Raw genomic sequence first — 20,208 nt, 5'->3', positions numbered from 1 at the left:
TTGACTCGTCTCCTCCAGCCCTGGGATGCAAGTGAAAGAATAGAAAAAAAAGGGTCTGTTTTGGTTTTAAGTCGTCTCCCCAGATACGGGAGTTGAAAAAAAAGCTCGGCTCGTACTGGGAGAAATACGGTAGGCCGGTGTGAGCGGCGGGATTACTTGTTCATAGGCAGTTTGGGAGCCGCACGGGACTACGGTTGCCATTCCCGCCGATCGCCTTTTAACAACCAGGGTTGTCCTCAAAAACCAAGTCATGAGGTTTTGGTCTTAAATCTCACTGTTTCTAGAAAGTAAAACCGCGTGCGTCCTCGCACGGTTGACATTTAAGTAAAAGTAAGGTTGCTGAAAACTTTGAGTTAAGTGAAAATCAAATTTCTCTTGTTCCAACACATGAGCCTACACGCATCCCCAAGATAGCCAGCACCTTAAATTATTTGGTTTTGACAAGGCTGAAAAAAAATGTCCGATTTCCATTTACAAGCTTCTTGGATTAGATGAAATGAAAGTTTTATGGTTCCCGTCGGAAAAATTGGGCCACGGCAACGGAGGGGGGGGGGGGGGGCAGGACGGTAAATTGAAATTGTCCATGGAAAACAGCCCACGCAATCACAAGACCGAGACATTAGCATCAAGCACTTGCCGCAGTTTGCATTACTACCAACACATACCTCACGCAAAAGTGAGCATAAAAAGAGTCATTGTCGTATTCAAAGACAACCTTCCGCCATCCACTTGGCCCCCGGGAACAAGGAAGTGGACCATGAAGAAAACAAGTTGGCGAGGGCGGACACCGAGGAAGCCGAAAGGAACCAAAGAAAGCAGAGAGACGGGGCCGAGGACGTTGACGGGAGCGCCAAAAAATCGAGAGGATACCAAAGACGCCGAAAGGAACAAACGGAAGTCGAGAGGACACCGAGGAAGTCGATAAGAAGACCAAAAGGCTGAGGAGATACCGAGGAAGTCCAAAGAAACACAGTTGAGAAAGGCGCTAGAACTTTGAAATGGAAAAGCAGGAAGTCAACACGAATTCACGGAAAGCCAGGGGAATACCGGGTCGCGGATACCGAGGGGGCCCGTTCGTTAAGATGCTAACGCGCACGCCGGGGAAAGGGAAAGAACCGCGGCAACGCCGAAAAGAAAAGATTCAAAAGAAAAACAAGGAAGTTGGGAGGAAGACTTGTGAAGGTTGTCCTAAACTTGAGTTTGGGGGAAAATCACCGCGGGGCAAAGCCCATGGCGGCGGCGGATTATCGACCCCGCGCAGGGATTGGAACACCAAAGCCCAAACGCGTCTGGAGGAGAAACGCCGCCGCACTCCAGCTGAACCGCTCGGCGCTCCTTTGCTTTTGTCTACAAAAGGAATTATTCATCACAATAACTCCTCTCCGGTCGCCCGAATCGTCCCAGAGACAAAAAAAACAAAAAAAAAAAACGGGGAAAAGTGACAAAAATCTGATTTTTCCACTTTTGCACCCGCCCACACGCACGCACGCACGCACGGGAGCACGCGCCAACAACGGCGCCGCCGCATGTCGCGTGTGTTTTGTGTGTAGCCCCGAAGCCGCAACAACGCGCCGCACACAAAACGTGTCATGGATTCCCGGCAGACGCTTTTTCAACCCGGAGCCCTTTGAGCGCCCGAGTTGTTTTTTTCTGCGCTTTGCAAGTTATCTGCCGGCGACAAATGGAGTGGAAAGGGAACATCATCGGGGGAGGAAAAAAAATTGGAAATCATTTGTTCAAAGGTCAAACTGTTTTGACGATGAGATCGGATACGGGCCGCGTGTGTGAAGGAAGAAGCTGAGAATAACGACTCGAAAGCAACGTAAACGATGTCGTCTCAGCTTGTAACTAAAGTTGAGATCGCAATACAAAGAAGTTGGGAAATTATCTAACTTATACACCGTATTCATATATACAGCGGACCCTCGTGTTACAGCGTCCGTCTTACGTTTTTGTCATGTCGCGATGTGGAATACTGAATTTTTTCATCCCCTCTACTGTATTTTCCCCGCTTTGCGACAAAAACAACTGTCACGACCCTAGGGGCTTGGCTGTGTTGTTTTGCCTCCATCTGCAGGCGTTTTTAGGTCATTGCGCTTATTTTTTTTTGCCGTCTGCTTCCATGCGACGCGTGACTACAATGCCGGTCTGCTATTGGTCGGCTTCTCCTCACGGAGATGCTATCAAAATGGCGGAACCGTAAAGCTTTGTTCTATCGCGAGTGGTTACAAAAGCGTAGCCGTAGTGCATTTTACTGCTTAAATTAAACTTTTTGGGGTTAGCCATGGGTCCCAAGATTGCCAGTGATGTTAAAGAGAGAAATAAGATGATCTATATGGAAACGAAGCTGGAGCTAATCAAGAAATACGAAGAAGGCTAGCCTCACTAGGGAATATGGGCATAACGAGCACCACTCAAAAGGTAAATAAATCCTTTCTATATTTTTTATTTGATGTTTTCTCATTGTATACATGCATGTTACGTTATATATATACGTAGCACTTACTAGGCTATTTTAGTAGCAATTTTTAATACGCATGTACAATTTTGATGTTTATACCTGGGGTTCTCAACGCATTAGCTATTTAACATAGGTTTGGATTGCCCGCCATACGGTGAATTGGCCTTACGACCCCAACCGCGGAACGGATTCATCTGGTAACACGGGGGCCCACTGTACCTATATGTACAGTATACATATGTATATGTACACATATACATACATATACTTACATACAATTTTCCACTGTTAAAAAAGTATATGCGGTCCTGTCACGAGGATTCCCTTTTGTGTTTAACTAGGAGCCAAGTTGATTTTCTCACCAGTTGAACCAGTTGCACCTGGACCCCCCCCCCAACGTGAGTCATGCCCACCCCCTCCAGCAAAGCAACTTGATCAGGCCAACATGAAAAAGTTCGACCAATGGCGACCGGCCGCTGGTGCGACCGGCAGCCAGGAAGAGGAGGGCGCGCGGGTATCCGATCCCTCAAGTCGTTTCGGGGGAGCGCGCCCCACCCCGCCCCACCCCCCTCCCTCGTCCCCCGCGCCCGCCCTCCCCCATCCGGCTGTCAATCAAAGGCAGGAGCAAGCGTGCGACTGGCGCACGTCCGCCTCGCCTCCTCCTGACCACTGCCGCAATATGGAAATGCGTGCACGTGCTTCTTTTTCTTTTTCCTCCTCCTTTCTTGGCGCGCGTCTTCATCACGCACGCGCCCATGCCCCCCCCCCCCCCCCACCAGGAAAGCTCCGCTGGTTCCAAGCAAGCCGACGAAGCAACAGCACCGCCGGAACAAGCGGTCCGGTCCGGTCCGCATGCGCTTGCATGCACCCGCGCCCCAAAAGTCAGAGGGAAAAAAAAAAAAAAACGAAAGAACGCCAAAGAGGCAGGGAAAATGGTACCTGGTGCGGGGTGGCGTCGCGCGCGGCGCTCGGGGCTGCGGGCGCTAGGATCCACAACCAGCTTCGGTGCGTTCCAGCAGAGGAGGAAGGCGAGAGTGAAGGAAGGAGGAGTGATGGGAGAGGCGCCGTGCTGCTGGAAGGGAGGGGTGGGGGTGTTGGGGTGTGGGGGGGGGTTGAGGATGGAGAGTGGCGGTGAATTGGGGCTAACAGCCTCCCGCCCAACTTTCACAGCCTCGTACCAGTCAAGATAAAAACATTGTTTTCTTCCAAGCATTGCTGAAGGGAAGGAAATATGCCGTATTGACATATGGATGGACGTTATTTGATAGCAAGCTGTTTTAGACAGATACCAGTAGGAGCAAGCATGTTTGACACCACAGAGACATACTGGTACAAGTCAAGATAGCACTTTTTTTCTGGCAGATACCAGTGCAACTCGGGATTTCGCTATCTTTTTTTTTTCAGACAGATACCAGTAGGAGTAAGGATATTTCGTATCACTTTATTCTTGCAAATACCAGTACAACTACGGATGCACGATACCACCTTTTTGTCTCGCTGATATCAACTACGGATGCACGATACCACCTTTTTGTCTCGCTGATATCAGTGCAAGTAGGGATTTTTGATACCTCTTTTTTTTTGGTTTTCGGACAGATGTTCGATAGCACTTTTTTCAGATCGATACCAGTCAGAGTAGGGTTGTTCAATAGCACTTTTTTTCCAGAGTGATATCCGGAGGAGTAAGGATGTCTCACGATACTTTTTTCGGATAGAACCCAATAAGAGTCAGGATGTTCAAAGTCACTTTTGTTCTGGCCGATACGAGCACAATTCAAGATATTTCATATCACTTTTTTATGGAAGATACCAGTACAACTAGGGATGTACGATACCACTTTTTTAATCAAACTGATACGAAACCAGTACAACTAGAGATGTTTGATACCACTTTTTTTTCCCCAGACTGTTCCTGGTCAGAGTAGGGATATTGGAGAACCACTTTTTTCAGACCGATACCAGTACGAGTAAGGAGGTTTCATAATACTTTTTTCTGATGGATACAGGAAGAGTCGGGATATTCCCTATCACTTTTTTCTGGCAGATACCGGTAAAACTGGGGATGTACGATACCACTTTTTGCAAGACAGATATCATTGCAAGTACGGATGTTTGATACCACAAATGTTCGAGACCACTTTTTTCAGAGTGATACCAGTACACTTTGGGATATTCCGTCGCACTTTTTATCTGGCAGATACCAGTTAGAGATTTTCCATCCCGCTACCGGTACGAGTTGGGTACTGCGGCGATGCTACACCTGAAAGTGTCTCGAAAGAGGAAACCATTCAAGCGGAATGAGGAAACGTTGACAACGAAACACGGAAGCCGCCACGATAAAACTGAGTGTGGAAACTGGTGCATTGATTTTGCTCTGCCTCCCTCTAGTGGCACCGCAGGGTCATGTTTTGGCATCTGATTGGCTCACTGAAACTGGACTCAGGCCAATACTGGACTGTACTTACATGCATCACAGCTGATTGACAGTCTGAGCGCGCGCGCGCACACACGCACACGCGCACACGCACACGCACGCACGCACACGGTGAGGCGGTATAATGAGGGAGATCCAACTGGGCAGCTGACGTCATTCATGACGGTTCAGGATGAAGCGGGGCCATTTGTTGCCGTGCAGTTTGGCGCATATTGCCGGAGTCCCCCCCCCCACACACTCACACACACACACACACACACACACACACACACACACACTCACACACACGGTGATGAAGCAGCTCTGGCAAGCCGCCCTGACGACGCACCTTGCCACCCTCCGGAATTCCACAAGTTGGAAGCAAAGACGCGGACGAGAGGAAGAAGGGCCGCCAAGGCAACGCGGCCAAACGGCGCGGCGTCACGTCCGGCTTCCGCCTGGGCGCTCGCTCGCGTTTCAAACGCTCGCTCCTTTCCGTCCTCGTTTGCAACGGTTTCCTGGCGTCTATCTTTTGGTCACCTCTTCCCGGTCTCCGTCCTCCCGCCCTTCCCCGCTTGAAGTTTCCTCCTCCTCGTCCATCCTCGCTTCAATTCCGTCGTCCCCTTTTTCTCGCTTCCTCGCGTCCGGCCACGTGCTTCCCCGGAAGCCCGAGCCCGCCGCCGGTTCCCCGTTCTCCAAACTTTCGGCGGCGACTCTCCTTCGAGTCCATAAAAACAAGGACGGCGAAAAAAAAAAACCAACCAAGAACTGTAAAAAAAATGAAAGACAGGGATCACCCTCAACTCCCCTTTGTAACTTTTTTCCCCGGAGCTCGGCGACACGCCTGACAAAGCCAGATTTGCAAGGACAAACTTCTACGACGGCAAAGCCGCCAAGGAAAAAGGCGGGCGGGATTTGAAAAGAGAAGCGAAAGCCGGGGTAACGTCGGCGAGGAGGACGGGGAAGGACCAAGTGCGTTGTGAGAACCATGAAGGGAACATTTTTCAAATTCAAAGTAGAAATTACCACTTAGAAAATGGAGAAAAATGACAGCAATTTCCCTAAGTTTGAAGGAAAATCTGATCTCCGAGGTCTCTTCAAAACTAGCCGCTAGCACTACTAGTAGTACTAGTGACTATTCAAAGGTTGAGTAGATGTTCCGCTATGAAAAAAGAAGAAACGATGTTATCAAACATCCCAAACGTTTTCTAATATTTTGATTTCATCGATGTCAAAATTGAGTCGGGCAAACGCATGGAACGGGCTTGATTGAAAAACAACCAAAGAAAAGCGCAAAAGATTGTGATCGCTCGCTTGGAAATAAAAAAAGAATTTCATCGGATTTCATTTCAAGCAAACTCGCGCCGAGGCGCTCGTAAACACGCTATTGAATTTGTACCGGCTGCGGTCCGGCGTTGCCGATAACGCGTCGGCGATTGGAGATTGGAAAAAGTTCGAGGATATGTTTTGCCAACGCACGCCAGCTACGCGCGAGCGCGTACTCCTGGGCTGCAACAAGCCCGAGCGGCGACAGCGGCGACAGCGGCGACAGCGGCGACAGCGGCGACAGCGGCGACAGCGGCGACAGCGGCGACAGCGGCGGCCATCAATCATCGCTCCGCGACACTCGCGCCCCGCCGTCATCGTCCAATTACCGGCCGGCCAAGCCATGAATCAACCAATCGGCGCGGGCCGGGGGGGCTGTCTAAACGCTGCCCCTCTCTGCCTGACACGATCGGGGGAAGAAAAAAAAAGCAGAGCTGCTTGCGAAAAGATTTACCGCTCAGTTTGTAAAAGGCGGCATGAGAGGGGGCGGAGCTAAACGGGGCAGCTATGACATCGCTTGAGATGTCATTTGCGACGACTAAGAGGGAAAAGAAGTAGTCGAGGAATGATGGAGATGGAGAGTTGAAAGGAGGTGAGGGGGGGCGGGGCGGGGGGGGGGAGCACGCAGAGAATCTCAAGCGCGGCTCTGGTTGTGGTTGTCATGGTAACAGCAGGGAGGCAAGCGCCGTCTCTTGGCCCGATCGTTGTCTCGTATGCGCTGCTGTGTGTGTGTGTGTGTGTGTGTGTGTGCGTGTTTAAAGACGAGTGCATTTATTATTTGTGCGCATGCGTGTGTTTGGACGTTCGCCTCTCTCACGCGCGCACAAACGCGAAACTGTGCTTTTCTATCCCCTAACCTTAAGCAAGCCGTTCTCTAAAAGCAAGTCTTGACCTTGCGAGAACAGGCCTAAATGTCCTCCAAAAGGTCCCCACTATGCCAGCAAAAACAAAACACACACACACACACCAAAAAAAACTACGGTCCCCACACGTGTAGACATACACACACGCACACAGGTGCAAACAAGTGGGCAGGTGGTGGATCAGTGAGGCGGCGGGCCGTGAACAGAACACAATCGCCGACAAATCCATCTACATATACACACACACACAGAAACGGAAACAGCTTTGTTCACACGCTCCTTCGCACTCATTTGTGTAGCGCCTTGGCTTACGCGCCACTCGAATTATGAGCTAGCTCGATAGATACCTAAATACCTAGCTGCTTAGCCAACTAGCTAGGCAGAAATATGAATAGTTAGTTTGCTAAATAGATAGCTAGACTGATCCCTAAATAGCTAGCTAGCTCGCAAATTAGCTAAGTAGAAACATGAATCGGCTAAATAACTGGCTAGCTACCTAGATAGCGATCTACTTAAATAGCGAGCTATTTCGATCAAAAGCTAGGTACCTGTCAGTCAACAATAAAAAGAAACTAGAGATAAGGAAAGACTTTTGCAAAACGGGGAGCGAGCCCCAAGGTCTTTTGGTGGGCTCTCCTCCTCGTTTTGTTACAAAGAAGGTGGTTACAAGTTTGACAGTAATACCATATAAGGGCATGTTTACGTCTGTGTGAGTAGGTGAGTGTGTGTTCGTTCTAAATGGTGTGCAAGCGATGTATCCATACACATACAGTTAATCCAATACTGTACTACCTAAATAGCTAGGTATCTAAATAATTAGGGAGACGTATGAATGGCTAATTAGATAGCTAAATAGCCAGCTAGCTGCTAACTAGCTATATTTGTGTTTGGGGCATGGCCGAATACTTTTTTTCCCCCTCCTCCATTACCCCCATGTAACCTTATCTCACCGAAGATCTCGAAGTGCTCAGCACGATTTATACATTGTAAATATAAATAACTGGCTGGCGAAATAGCTCGCAAGCTAGCTAGTGAACTAGCTAGGTAGAAATATAAATAGCTAGTCATCTAGATAACTTGCTAGCTAACGAGATAGATAGTTATCAAGCTAGCTAGAGTGATATTTAGACAAAAAGCTAGGTATAGCTAGCCTACATCTAGCTAAATAGCTAGATATCGAAGTAATTAGGCAGACGTAGGAATGGCTAATCAGATTTTAGTTCGGTTCGAGTTTGACAAGTTAAAATTTCATACCTTGTACTTGTGCAGGTAATGATCATAAAGGCTGTCTATTTATTTGCATATACTGTACATATAAAAAAGTAGCTAGCTAGCTCCTAGCTGAGCTAGATGTATAGCTACTTAGCAAGATAAATGCTAATAGCTACTGTAAGTAGCTGGCTCCAATCTAGATGCATAAATAATTTGCTAGCTAAATGACTACCTAGCTAATTAGCTAGTGGTAGAGTTAGCTAGATAAATGGCTAGAAAAAAAGACAGCTAAGTCGTACACTTGCATGTCAACGGACAACATCATTTCTTTATTCTCATTTTCTCTATGGCGATATTGAGTTTTTTTAAGTTGCCGAATATAAAATGACGTAAATAAGTAGTGACAAACTGGTATCGTACAGAAAGTAGTGCGTTCTCGTTTTTATTGACTTCTCCCGTCAAAATTCTGATGTAATATTTTGTTTGCCTATGTCTTAAGTTTATTTCTACTCACGCACGAGTAACCATCTTTCACTCAAATAAATGCAACATCTGCACCCACCATACGGGAGAGGTTAAACGGCACCCTGCCGCCATCTAGCGGCTGCTTGCGGCACTCCAAGAAACTTGTCCATTAACGCAGCACAAGTTGCACATCTTAAGTACGGCTTTGCTAAGATAATACGGGGAAAATTTGACACATACAGTAACATTTATAAGAAGAATTGCTTGACAAAATCAAGCGCAGAGGTGGACACGTTTGACCAGCAAGGCAAAAGTTGATTCATTTGAAAAGTTTGCCCTGAACTTCGCAGCCAGAAGAGCACGTGCGCCATACAAATACTGTAGTAACTTTAGAGTTGACCACTCACAGGAAGAAGATTGGACAAGCGAGACCCCCGAACGACGGACGACTCGCAGCAGCGGCTCAAATCTTGAACCGCGGTGATCAGTCTGATGTATGCTGTCGCCATTTTGAAGAGGACCGTTTTTTTAATGAAGGCAGACGCGCCCTGCTGCAACATGATTGGCTGTTGCAAGCAGGTAGGCCGCGCCCAATTGCAACAACTTTTTTTTTCCAAATAAACACTACCATATAGACTATTTAGTTGAAAAACAAACACCATATTTGTAACGATTTATTGAACTACAAAATGTGTCGTTTGACAAAAAACATATTTACATTTGAACAGTTTTGCTGATGGAACAACAAGATGACAGGAGTGTTGTGAAGCCGTTCTGCTCCTGGTTCTGCTTGAAGGTGCCTCAGGGACACCATGATGTGCTCAGCGGGTACAGCAAGCAGTGCAAGGTCCTGAACCTGTTGACCAGGAATCACTAATATATATATATATATATATATATATATATATATATATATATATATATATATATATATATATATATATATATATATATATATATATATATATATATATATATATATATATATATATATATATATATATATATATATATATATATATATATATATACAGTACACACACACACGCGCGCGCGGACCTGGATGGATCTTGTTCTTTGGAGAAAGGTCCTTTGAGCTCAACACTGTTCATCTTGTCCTCCAGCAGGCCGTAACTCAGAGTGACCTGACAGACACACACACATAAAACACCATAATCCCAAAATATGAATATTTCACCGTTCATCGTCATGGTGATTTGTGCACGTCGTCGCATGCGAATGTGTTTGTAATGTGAAGTGTGATTATTTGCGTTTGTGCGTGTCTGGATGGATTTGTTGCGTGTGCATCGACTGACAGTTGCGTGTCTGCGCAAACGTGTTTCTTGTGTGTGAGTGGTTGTACGCGTGTGTTGTGACTAGTGTTTTTGCACTTCTTTGTAGGCATATTTGCGCTCGGACCCAAGTTTGCGTACCTGGTGCAGAATACCGGGGCGCCGAAGCAGCACGAGGTTCTCGAAGTGCGAGTGGAACAAGGGGGAGTGGACCATGGAGACCCCCACGCACTTCTCCACGATGAAGCCCACCGTGCAGTCGTCGGGCAGGCGGAGCTCGGCCGACGTCTCCTGGAAGCGGGGCCCTCTGAACGCGCGGGAAAACGCGGGCGCCGTCACCGAGGCGCCCCAAAAAGGCAGGAAGGAGCCGGAGGAGATGCGCTCCGAACGAATGCTCGGAAAATGAACGGGCGGATGGGAAACCGAACCCTGATAGAGGGACTAAGGAGGAAAACGGAAGATGAGCCCTGGCGGGGGGTCAGGGTCGACCCCGCGGAAAAGAGGCCCCAAAAGTCAGAACGGAAAGCCGAGTGACCCGCCGGAAAGTGTGACATCGCGGAAGAGTCAACACGTACCGGGCCCAGGGGGACATTTTGTGGGCCAGGCGTCGACTCAAACAGAAACCGGCCCCTCCGGTGGCGAACCAGAACGTCGCTTCCCTCTGCGTTCCCGTACACCGATCGTTCAACTTCTAATGAGAAAAATGACGTCGGCGCCGTCGCGTCGCCGTCGGCGCCTTTTAAGGTAAAGGGAGAAGATTACGGTTCGGTTTCCCCGGAGGAGCCGGTACGCCCTGATGGGTCTGTCCAGGCTGGCCTTTCCCACGTAAACGTCGGCGTCCTGCGGGAAGGCGGCCAGCGCGCCCACCAGCGCCTCGCCGTTGACGTAGTTGTCGTCGTCCACGTGGCAAAACCACCTGAGGGAGGAGGCGGAGACGCTCTGAGGGAAAGTCCGAGCGGGCCCGCCCCGGCCCCGGCCCGGCCCGGCCCGGCCCGGCCCCACCTCTTGTCGGACGCCAGGAAGCCGTTGTACTCGGCGGCCATCTTGCAGGCCAGGGCCCGCTGACCGTGGTCCGCCCCGCATCCCGTGGCCACCGTGTTGTAGCCTGAAATACAAAACGGCCTTCGTGTCTGCGATCGCTCATTATGATCGCCGACTGATTTAGGACCCTTAATGTTGTCAATTTTTTTTTTTACCTTAGCTCATTCAATCTCAAAGATATCATTTTAGAATATAACCATATAATAACAATGAGTATATACAGTAAGAACACAATAATAAGGACTCAAAAGTCTTTTTTGACTGCTCCGGAAACAATATCAATTAATGAGTGTATTGGCAGTGTCGTAAAGTGTTGATTTTGGGGCATTTTTTTTCCTACCTTGGGCCTTCAGGCGCTCATCCTCTACGTCTGTAAAAATGAACGTCTGCAGCAGAAACAAGAGAACTCATTTTCAATCTTGAAGAATATACGATGACAAAGCTCAGCATGTCAAGTGTGCGATAAGTGCGCCTTCCCTTGCAAGTTGAATCTACTTCTCCACTTCCTGTTCTGCACTTCCGCTTCACGAGGCTTCACTTCCTGTCAGCCCAGAAAAATGCTTCCTGTGTGTGTGGGTGTGTGTGCGCGCAAGTATCAATTTAACTATATATATATGTATATATATAAATACACACGCACAGTACATGCTAAAGGAAATGTGTGATTTTTAACTGCAATGTATCAAGAAAATAGCGTGCTCATTAAAGCGCGCTATCCTAATGAGGATCGACACGACTGGAAGTCAGCATAAGACGCGGGACCGACTCGGCCCCGAAGACGTTGAGACCGGATACCCACGCCGCCTAGAAGAGCAACAAAAGGCTTCCTCCGACATCCCGGTGCGAAGCGAAGAAGATAAGACTCCAGATTGATGGCGCACCCGTTTCCCCCTCTTCGGGCCAGCTTTCACGCAAGGGACCAGTTTGACGCGAGAGGTTTTTCTAGGTTCCTCGAATGCGTATGTCTTTCTATTCGTCCGGTCATTTTTTTAAGCCTTTTGACACATCGGGGGTGTGCGACTATCGCTCCGCAAATGGCCGCCGGCCTTAGCTTGGACACCGATGCGCTGAGGCGAGGCTCACGTGCGACTTGGTCCTGGAGATCCACGTGTCCAAAAGGAGGGCGAGGCGGGTTCCGTGGAAGCTCCCGGTGGTCTTGACGGCGATGAAGATGTCCTGCAGCCGCAGCCTTTCGGCCCGGGGAGGGCGAGGAGGGCGAGGAGGGGGCCCGCCGGCGAACCACTCAAAGCGGGCCCAAAGAAGCAGGAGGAGGCCCAAGGTCGAGAGCAGACACCCGCGAAGCACGAATCTCTTCCTCATGACGCAGATCGAGAGGCAAAGTCATCATCAGAGATCGACAATAACAAAAATCGACCAAACGTTGAGACGAGCGCTTTGCATCATCTTCCTCATTTGGCTCGAGGCTGCGTCGTGACGTCACTAGACAAAAAAGACGAAAGAAATAGGATGTGAAGATTCAAAACAATTTGTTCGTAACGATCGTTATACTTACGGTGTTTGCTCGTTCACGGGGGTCGCGTTCTCAGAAGTACCTTCGTACAAACGTAAAATAGATATTTAGCAAGGAGGCAAGAAAAATGCAAGGCGACTCAGCAATTGATACGGTCGTTAATGAAGTACTTTTTTTTTATTTTGCTTTTATTCTCTTACAGGCAAAATACAAAAAAACCATAGTAAGGGACCCCTGCAATACAATGATGGTCCTTCATTAAAATCCACCGGAAAAATGTTTTAAGTTTTGTTTTTCTTGCTTTGGTTTAGTTGAATGGGTGTCACTTTTGTTGAAAAATATTCACGTGAATACTTAAAGGTGGCTTCATTTAGTTTATTGACGGGATAAAACTATAAGAAAAAAATGCGTCACAAAATTCTGTCTCCGGTGGATGTTGATGTGGCCATTGGCCGCTAGATGGCAGTAAAACCTCGTGGCGCGATCCACCTGACGTCCACAGTAAACGATGTAAGGAAACGCGCTAAAGCTTGCCAAATGAGTTCTCGCGATGCAACACTCGGTAAAAATGTAAGGTGATGAGGCGCACCTGCCAGTCAACGCCGAGGGCGAAGTAAGTCTTGCTGAACGGAACGGATGACGCGGCGGAAGAGTTAATTTTAGTAACTGCAAGTGCTCCCTCCGCTCCCCGGCCTCGGTCAAAACAAAGGCCGAAGACCACGAGCCAAAGTCGGACCCCGGCGTGCAGGCGGGCAGGCGGGCAGGCGGGCAGGCGGCGAGCCGCTCCGGCGGCCATGGCCCAGGAGGCCAACATCTCGGTGACGGAGAGCCAGTTCCGCTGCGCCATCTGCCTGGACGTGCTCCGCGACCCGGTGTCCATCCCGTGCGGACACACCTACTGCATGGCGTGCATCGACGGCTACTGGGACCGGACCGAGCCCCCGGCGCCGCTCAGCTGCCCGCAGTGCCGCGAGGCCTTCAGCCCGCGCCCGGTGCTCCGCCGCAACACGGTGCTGGCCGAGCTGCTGGCCAAGCTGGAGCCCCGGGCGTCGGCGGCGGCGTCGGCGGCGGCGGCGGCGGCGGCGGCCGCGGCGACGGAGTACCTGGGCGCCGCCGGCCAGGTGCCGTGCGACTTTTGCCCGGCGGGGAGCCGGCTGGCGGCGGCCCGCTCGTGCCTGGTGTGCCTGGCCTCCTTCTGCGAGGCTCACGTGGCGCCCCACCGGGAGGTGGGCACCCTGCGGCGCCACAAGCTGGTGCCCGCCGTCCGCTGTCCCGCCGAGCGCCTGTGCGAGCAGCACCGCCTCGGCCTGCGCCCGCGAGCCGGCGAGGAGGAGCCGGACGACGCCGACGCCCTCGACTGGGGCGGCGACTGCCTGCTGTGCGAGGCCGACCGGGAGGAGGAGCGCCCCGGGGAGGCTCGCAGGGCCCGGAGACAGGTACCCCGTTTACCGCGGGATTCGCCTACCCGACGGGACTTGGAGCGGTTCAACTTTTTCTTTTGCTTTTTAGTTGGCTTCTTTGAATTCAAAATTAAAAGCGTTCCCTCGTTTAGCGCGCGCGCGGGGGTCACCTTTCCCGTGAGACCCGCGGAATGACGGCGGCGATCGAACTTTATCTTTCGCTCATATGGATGGTCGGTTTCTTTGAAACAAATTGAAAAATGTTCCCCCGTTTATCACGGGGGCCACTTTTCCCGAGGTACCGCCGGGATATCTCGCGATGGAACTTTTTCTTTTTGTCCCCTCTTTAGGAGGTTTCTTTGGTTGGGAAAAAAAAAAAAAAAAAAAAAGTAGTCCCCTGTTTATCGCGGGGGTCGCGCTCCGCTAAATACCCGCAGTTGAACTGAAATCCACAATAAGAGATTGGACTTTACTTGGGTTCTTCATATATCGATCATACTCTGTAGTTCTTTTACACACACGCACATATATTTTTTTTTTCACGTTTGATTGGGAATACATTCAACGGAACCCGCAATAACGTTCGAACGCACTTGCAAGTCCGTTTGAAGGTGTTTGCGCAATTCATTCCACGCAAATGATCCACGTGGCATCCAGGTTCAGCTTCAGGAGGCCCAGAGGATGCTTCAGGGCAAAATCCGAAGCTGCGAGCGAGAACAGGAGGAGTTCCAGCAGAGTTTGGAGTCCCTCAAGGTGCCTATCGTGGTACTTTAAGTTCTTGGACCCCAAAAACAAACAAACAACAAATACTTGTGTGTGTGTCAGGTGTCGGCATCGGCCGTTTTGGAGGACAGCGAGGCGCTTTTTGCTGACATGGCCACACGGCTGGAGAAGACCAAAGCTGAGGTCAGTTGTTGGAAATTCATTGAAATCAACATTTTCAGGGAGGACAAAGATAAGTTAGGGTTTTTAATTCTGGTTTTGAGCCTTGCTTATCATTTGAGCCTTGCTTATGCATGACAAAAATGGATTTCAAAAATGATGGCGGCCGGTGCGTCATATAGCGTGAAAGATACAGGACATCTCCGTGGCACTAGCTTTTATCTTGAAAGCAATGGTACCATCTAGAGGAGTGAAGTAGCATCACGCACGGCAAGTAGAAGAATCGCTGGCAAATCCCTGCGCTTGGGCGCGCTCGCAGGTGCGCGCGTGCGTGGAGGCTCGCTCGCGGGCCTTGGTGGGTCGCGCCGAGCGAGACGCCCAAACGCTGCAGAAAGATCTGGAAGAACTGAGGCGGCGAGACCAGGAAATCGGACAACTTCTTCGGTCCCAGGACGACGGACACTTTCTGCAGGTGACGTCATAGCGCCCCCTACGGCAGGGGTCCCCGATCGCCGCTCCGCGGATCGACTGGTCCCGGGCCGCATAGGCCGCCCCCTAAATAATGTTTCTGGTTTTTTTAACATTTTGGAGTGAGGACCCCACCCCCGGCCCCCAATAAAAATCTCAAGCTTTGACCGATCCGCGTGGATAAAAAGGTTGGGGACCCCTGCCCTGCGGGACACAAGGGGGACCCGCATCATGCGGATAACCCACACAAGTACGGTTGTTGCAAGTGCGGTTCTCCGTCCGGCAGGCGGCGCCGCTGCTGCGCCTCCCCGTCCTGGCCTCCGCCCCGCCCTCGCCCACGCCGGCCGAGGCCTTCGGCGCCGCCAGGAGGGCCCTGGGGAGACTCCGCGGCCGCCTGGAGGAAGTCTGCCGAGAGGAAGTGGACTCCATCAGCGGGGCGGGTAAAACGCGGGTGACCCGCCGGCGAGACGCCACTGGTCCTCGAGCGGGGGAACGCTTTGGGGGCTCGAGACTTTTACGGCTTTGGGCGGCAGACGTGATCAGGGATATTCCGTACCGCTCGTTTTTCGGGCCGGTATGAGCACGCAACTCTCGAGGTTACCGATACCGAGCGCTGATACCATCCAATGTGATTGGATGTGAGAAAAGAAGGCGGGGCCAGCTAGCTCCTACAGCGCTTTGACGTTGGCGACGGAAACGCCGTCGCAGTCTGACGTTTAAAACTCCGATTTTGTTTGGCGTGGCAAGTTTCTCAAATTCCGACCGTCCGCGAGACACGTGAACGTGTCCAAAAGAGTTTGGATGACTGAAAAGGAGGCGGGGCCGGTTCGCTCGTACCGTACTTTGAGGTTCGCGGCGGAAAACCCGTCATTGTTTGACACGCTCAAATTTTGTTTGACGTGGCGAGTTTCTTAGATTCCGACCGTCGGCAAGACAAGTGAACGTGTCATCGGACGTGTGACTAAGGAGACGGATTTTGTTTGTCTCGCAGTTAACGAGAACAACGGATCGGAGTGCGCCAAAGGTGAGCTCGTTCGTGAGCATAATAATTAGAATAATGGGAATATAATAATGAATGAGCATAACATGTAAAATGTTCCATTTTTACGTGTCGTTTGTGTGTTTGAAGGAAACGCGGCCGGTGAGAACTGCAAGCCTCAGAATTCCCCCCGACATTTGCGACAAGATGACGCACAGGGTGAGCGCCGTTTCCCCCCTCGGGCCGTTTCCCCTCTGGCGCCGTTTCCCCTCTCGCGCCAAATGCGACTTTTTGTTTTTTGAAAGCTTGTGCGTGTGCGCGTGTGTGTTTAGCGTTTACGTCGTCATTCTCTCCGTCCTCGCTGCCCCTGCAGCCGGCCGACCGACGGATGCGAGCCGTCTTCTTTAGGTGTAAGTTCAACTCATTGCCTATCTACGAGTGCTGCCTCGCCGTTTGTGTTCAAAAGTTTTGCACGCAACATTTTGCAAAGGGGTCACTCGAACACGGTTCAGCAAATCTTTTCATTTTCCAATTCATTTGCTCTCAATTTGAAATATAAATCCACTGTTCTCGTCGCGTCGTTAAACAGCATATGATTGAAACATAAAGGCGTCCTACATTTTGAGGAGTCACTTAGCAATGCGTGGCTTCATTTTTCCAATTCATTTGCTCTTGATTTGAACATAAAAATCTGTTCTTATCACGTCATTGAACGGCATTAGATTAAAACGTAACAAAATGAAGGCATACAACATTTTGCAAAGGAGTCACTCTTTCGCAAGACGTTTCTTCATTTGCTGATTAATTTGCTCTTAATTTGAAAATATAACAGTACTGTTCCTGCCACGGCATTAAAAAGCATTGAATTATATTGGCTGCAGAAACCCAGTTAAAAGCTCCCTTTCTGGGATCCCCGCATTTAAGAAGTACTGACCTCGCGAGGACCCCGATGAGGCGTGTCCCAGAAGGGACAAAGGACAGCAGCTCCCCCGTGAATTATTCAGGAGCTACAAGGTGTTGGATGTTGTCATCCTATCAGCGCAAACGCCCGGTGACATTCATGAATCCAGACTTGACAATTCTCAAGTTTCCCTTCGCAGCGTTGGGTGTGATTAACTACCGCATAGTTCCGCTTTTTTTTTTTACAAAGCAGTAACCTGTGTAAAGGCTGGTAAAAGTTGATTTATGTCACTATTTTCTCGTTTCTGAATTTTTGCGTATAAGTATAAATACGTTAGCTTTGGCTGGCCGTTGATCGCGTCCGTTCGTCGCGGCAGTCTCCTGTCAGCTGTCGTTGGACCCGGACACGGCCCACCCCACCCTGGTCCTGTTGGACGGCGGGCGGGGCGCCCACTGCGGCGAGGAGCTTCAGCCGTACCCGACTCACCCCCAGCGCTTCGATTCGGTGGCTCAGGTCCTGTGCCGCGAGGGCCAGTTCGGCGACGCCAGCTACTGGGAGGTGGAGTGGCGGGGCGGCGGATGGATCGACATCGGCGCCACCTACAGGTAGGCCGCGACATGGGCCGCGCCTTCCCGGAATATCCGCTCAATTTGGCCCCCCCCCCCAGGCGAATCGGACGCAAAGGGGGCGGAAAACCCTGCCTTCTGGGCCGCAACGAGAACTCGTGGCGCCTCCGCTGCACGCACGGCGGTTACGCCGCCTGGCACGACAACCGCAAGACCACCGTGGCGGCGCCGCCGTGCCCGCGCATCGGCGTCTTCCTGGAGCGCCACAAGGGGGCGCTGTCCTTTTACAGCGTGTCCGACAGCGTGGTGCTACTGCACACCTTCAGGTGTGCCTTCTCGCAGCCCGTCTACCCGGCTTTCCGCCTGGACCTGGACTCCACCCTGCTCCTTTACCCTCAGGACCCTCCTCCGGGGCTTTGAACAGCTGCCGCATTTAAATTCTCTCTCTCTCTTTTTTTTTCTTCAAACTGCGATTATCCTACAGTAGCAGTTGTGCACGTCAAAAATGAAAATGTTGATTTAGCACCATCCGGTGGCAATTTGGTGCAAAGCATTACAGTGGTACTTCTATTTATGAACTGGATTGGTTCCGGAAGTCATTTAGCAACGTGTAAATAGCCTAATCCGTTCCAAGCCCCCCCAAAATGCTCCCAAACCCTTTAAATGAATATTATTCAATTATAAAAATGCATCAAAACAGTCATTTGTAGTGCATAATAATCCAAATATGCAAAGAATAATAATAGAAAAACTCTTTGAATTAGTCGTTGATAATATGAATGCAGTTCACTTGTTTGCCTTGAGATGATGCCGGTGTGTCGGCGATGAGTGCAGAGCGAGACCCCTTTTAGGATGTTTCATTTGTACTTTTTTATTTGCTGTTTCGATCCAGAAATCGTTTACAAGTCCACAGGAGCGATAATATTTATTTTTGGGATTATTTTGGGCGTGTACGTTTTCTTAGACCTTGTTCACACGTAGTCGGGGTTCTTGCAACCTAGCGGTAAATGTCAGCGGTTTGCCGTATTTGCTAGACGTGACCGGGCTCCTTTTTTTTCCCCACCAAAACCGAACGTTTCAGAACGTCCGGCCAAAGTGGGGATTTGCCCCATCCTCCGGTTTCGTGGACACGGGGAACCAGATTAAACCGGAGATTTACGTCATCGCGCTCCTCTTTTTCCCGCCAAAGACGCAGATACCGGTGACGTCAGAGGCGGGCGTTCTTTCTGATTGGACGGAATTTGGCGACGCGGCTTGGCGCGCTTGCATGCGAATGAAACCAGGCTGTGCCGGATTCGTATAGATGCAATTTCTTGAAAAAAAAAAAACAAGGCGGAGACTACGCGGGTTTAAATAAGTCAGTTATATGTAGACGAGGCCTTAAGTTTAGTTTGGGGTCATGCAAAGTGCTTCCTGTGCGACGTCATTGCTAAAGTGCTAACGACGTGCTAACAACACTCAGGTCAGACGCGACAGCCCAAAGTGCGATTTTACACGTTGTTTTGATGTGAATATGTACAATGTTAGCTATAGCTAATGTCAATTAGATGTTTGGTGTAACTTGTTGGATGATGCGGGTTGCATAATGCATTATTCCCATCGGCGCGAGCGCTGGTGTCTCGTGTCTCATATATAGCAACGATGTGGCCTTCCGTGTCTTGAATTTTCTCCTGCGAGAAATATTTTTCCTCCGAGGCGTTTTGCAAACTGAGTTTTTCGTAACGAGGCGTTAGTGAGTAGAGGTACCACTGTATGTTGACTTTAAAAGTGCTTTGCTGCCATCTTGTTTAATTTGAAGACAATCACAGAGTTGACGTCTTATCATGCCAGGATTTTAACGGGTCACTTTACCTAAAAACAACATTGGCAGAAAGAACTCATCTGGCAAATTCGACTTTCAACCCCCCCCCCCCCCAAGTTACATTTAAACAAGGCTATATATGCATGGTAAGCTATAGAAATATGCAATTATTACTACACATGGAATACAGCACTGGCATTCCGTCCAGTCAGGATATTCCGAATGGCCTCGTTTGAGGACAATACGACGTGTCTTGATGATTGCGTGTGAATTTTGCTGTGGTGTACTGGAAGCCAAAGTCAGCGACGCTTGAAAAATACCGCCAAGTGCATTATTTTTGCGCGACTCAACTACTTTATTTCGTCGTAGCCTACTCGTAGTAAGCGTCACAATTTCGATGTCAAGTTACTCGTGTGTTTTGATGTTTAAAAAAAAAAAATATGATTGTGATCCGCAGATGCCTCAAATGTTAGTCTTGTTAGTCGTATTCTAATTGCTGGTCCAAATGTGTTATTAAACTTACTTGATGCAATTTTGAGTGCAATATTATTGCGTTATTCTGATTCTAATTTAGAGTTATAAACGAAATAAATGTGCCATTCTCGAGAAGTAATGGCAGATTTCCTGAGTGTGAAGTGTTTGTGTCAAGAAAAATCCTGAGAGCTAA

The 20,208-nt window shown here is 49.7% G+C and overlaps 2 protein-coding genes across 9 annotated transcripts; one reads left to right on the top strand and one right to left on the bottom strand.

Annotated features, from left to right (window-relative positions):
* Nucleotides 1-9,398: 9,398 nt before the first annotated feature.
* Nucleotides 9,399-13,914, bottom strand: LOC148421734 (beta-1,3-N-acetylglucosaminyltransferase manic fringe-like). Of its 7 annotated transcripts, none has more exons than XM_088419126.1 (10): nt 13,134-13,908; nt 12,587-13,033; nt 12,157-12,513; nt 11,414-11,459; nt 11,035-11,137; nt 10,795-10,948; nt 10,608-10,723; nt 10,174-10,339; nt 9,800-9,885; nt 9,399-9,596 (listed from the first exon to the last, which is right to left on the bottom strand). In XM_088419126.1, the coding sequence occupies exons 3-10, from the start codon at nt 12,391-12,393 to the stop codon at nt 9,542-9,544; spliced, it is 963 nt and encodes a 320-aa protein (XP_088275252.1). In that variant the 5' UTR covers nt 12,394-12,513; nt 12,587-13,033; nt 13,134-13,908; the 3' UTR covers nt 9,399-9,541. The 7 variants fall into 7 exon arrangements, with proteins under 7 accessions (XP_088275252.1, XP_088275251.1, XP_088275254.1 ...); XM_088419125.1 differs by having other exon boundaries at nt 12,587-12,626; XM_088419128.1 differs by having other exon boundaries at nt 10,608-10,693; nt 12,587-13,913.
* LOC148421733 (E3 ubiquitin-protein ligase TRIM47-like) lies at nt 13,129-20,159 on the top strand. 2 transcript variants are annotated; one of them, XM_088419121.1, is made up of 10 exons: nt 13,129-13,980; nt 14,602-14,697; nt 14,770-14,850; nt 15,146-15,298; nt 15,581-15,734; nt 16,286-16,318; nt 16,424-16,492; nt 16,579-16,683; nt 17,551-17,779; nt 17,842-20,159. In XM_088419121.1, the coding sequence occupies exons 1-10, from the start codon at nt 13,339-13,341 to the stop codon at nt 18,158-18,160; spliced, it is 1,881 nt and encodes a 626-aa protein (XP_088275247.1). In that variant the 5' UTR covers nt 13,129-13,338; the 3' UTR covers nt 18,161-20,159. The 2 variants fall into 2 exon arrangements, with proteins under 2 accessions (XP_088275247.1, XP_088275248.1); XM_088419122.1 differs by having other exon boundaries at nt 13,133-13,980; nt 16,606-16,683.
* Nucleotides 20,160-20,208: the final 49 nt, after the last annotated feature.

Source organism: Hippichthys cyanospilos, chromosome 7 (genome assembly GCF_059441005.1).
Source record: "Hippichthys cyanospilos isolate Australia breed blue-spotted pipefish chromosome 7, RoL_Hcya_1.0, whole genome shotgun sequence".
Lineage (NCBI taxonomy): Eukaryota > Metazoa > Chordata > Actinopteri > Syngnathiformes > Syngnathidae > Hippichthys > Hippichthys cyanospilos.
Note: the sequence above shows the minus strand (reverse complement) of the source record. Positions and strands in the feature narration are given on the sequence as shown.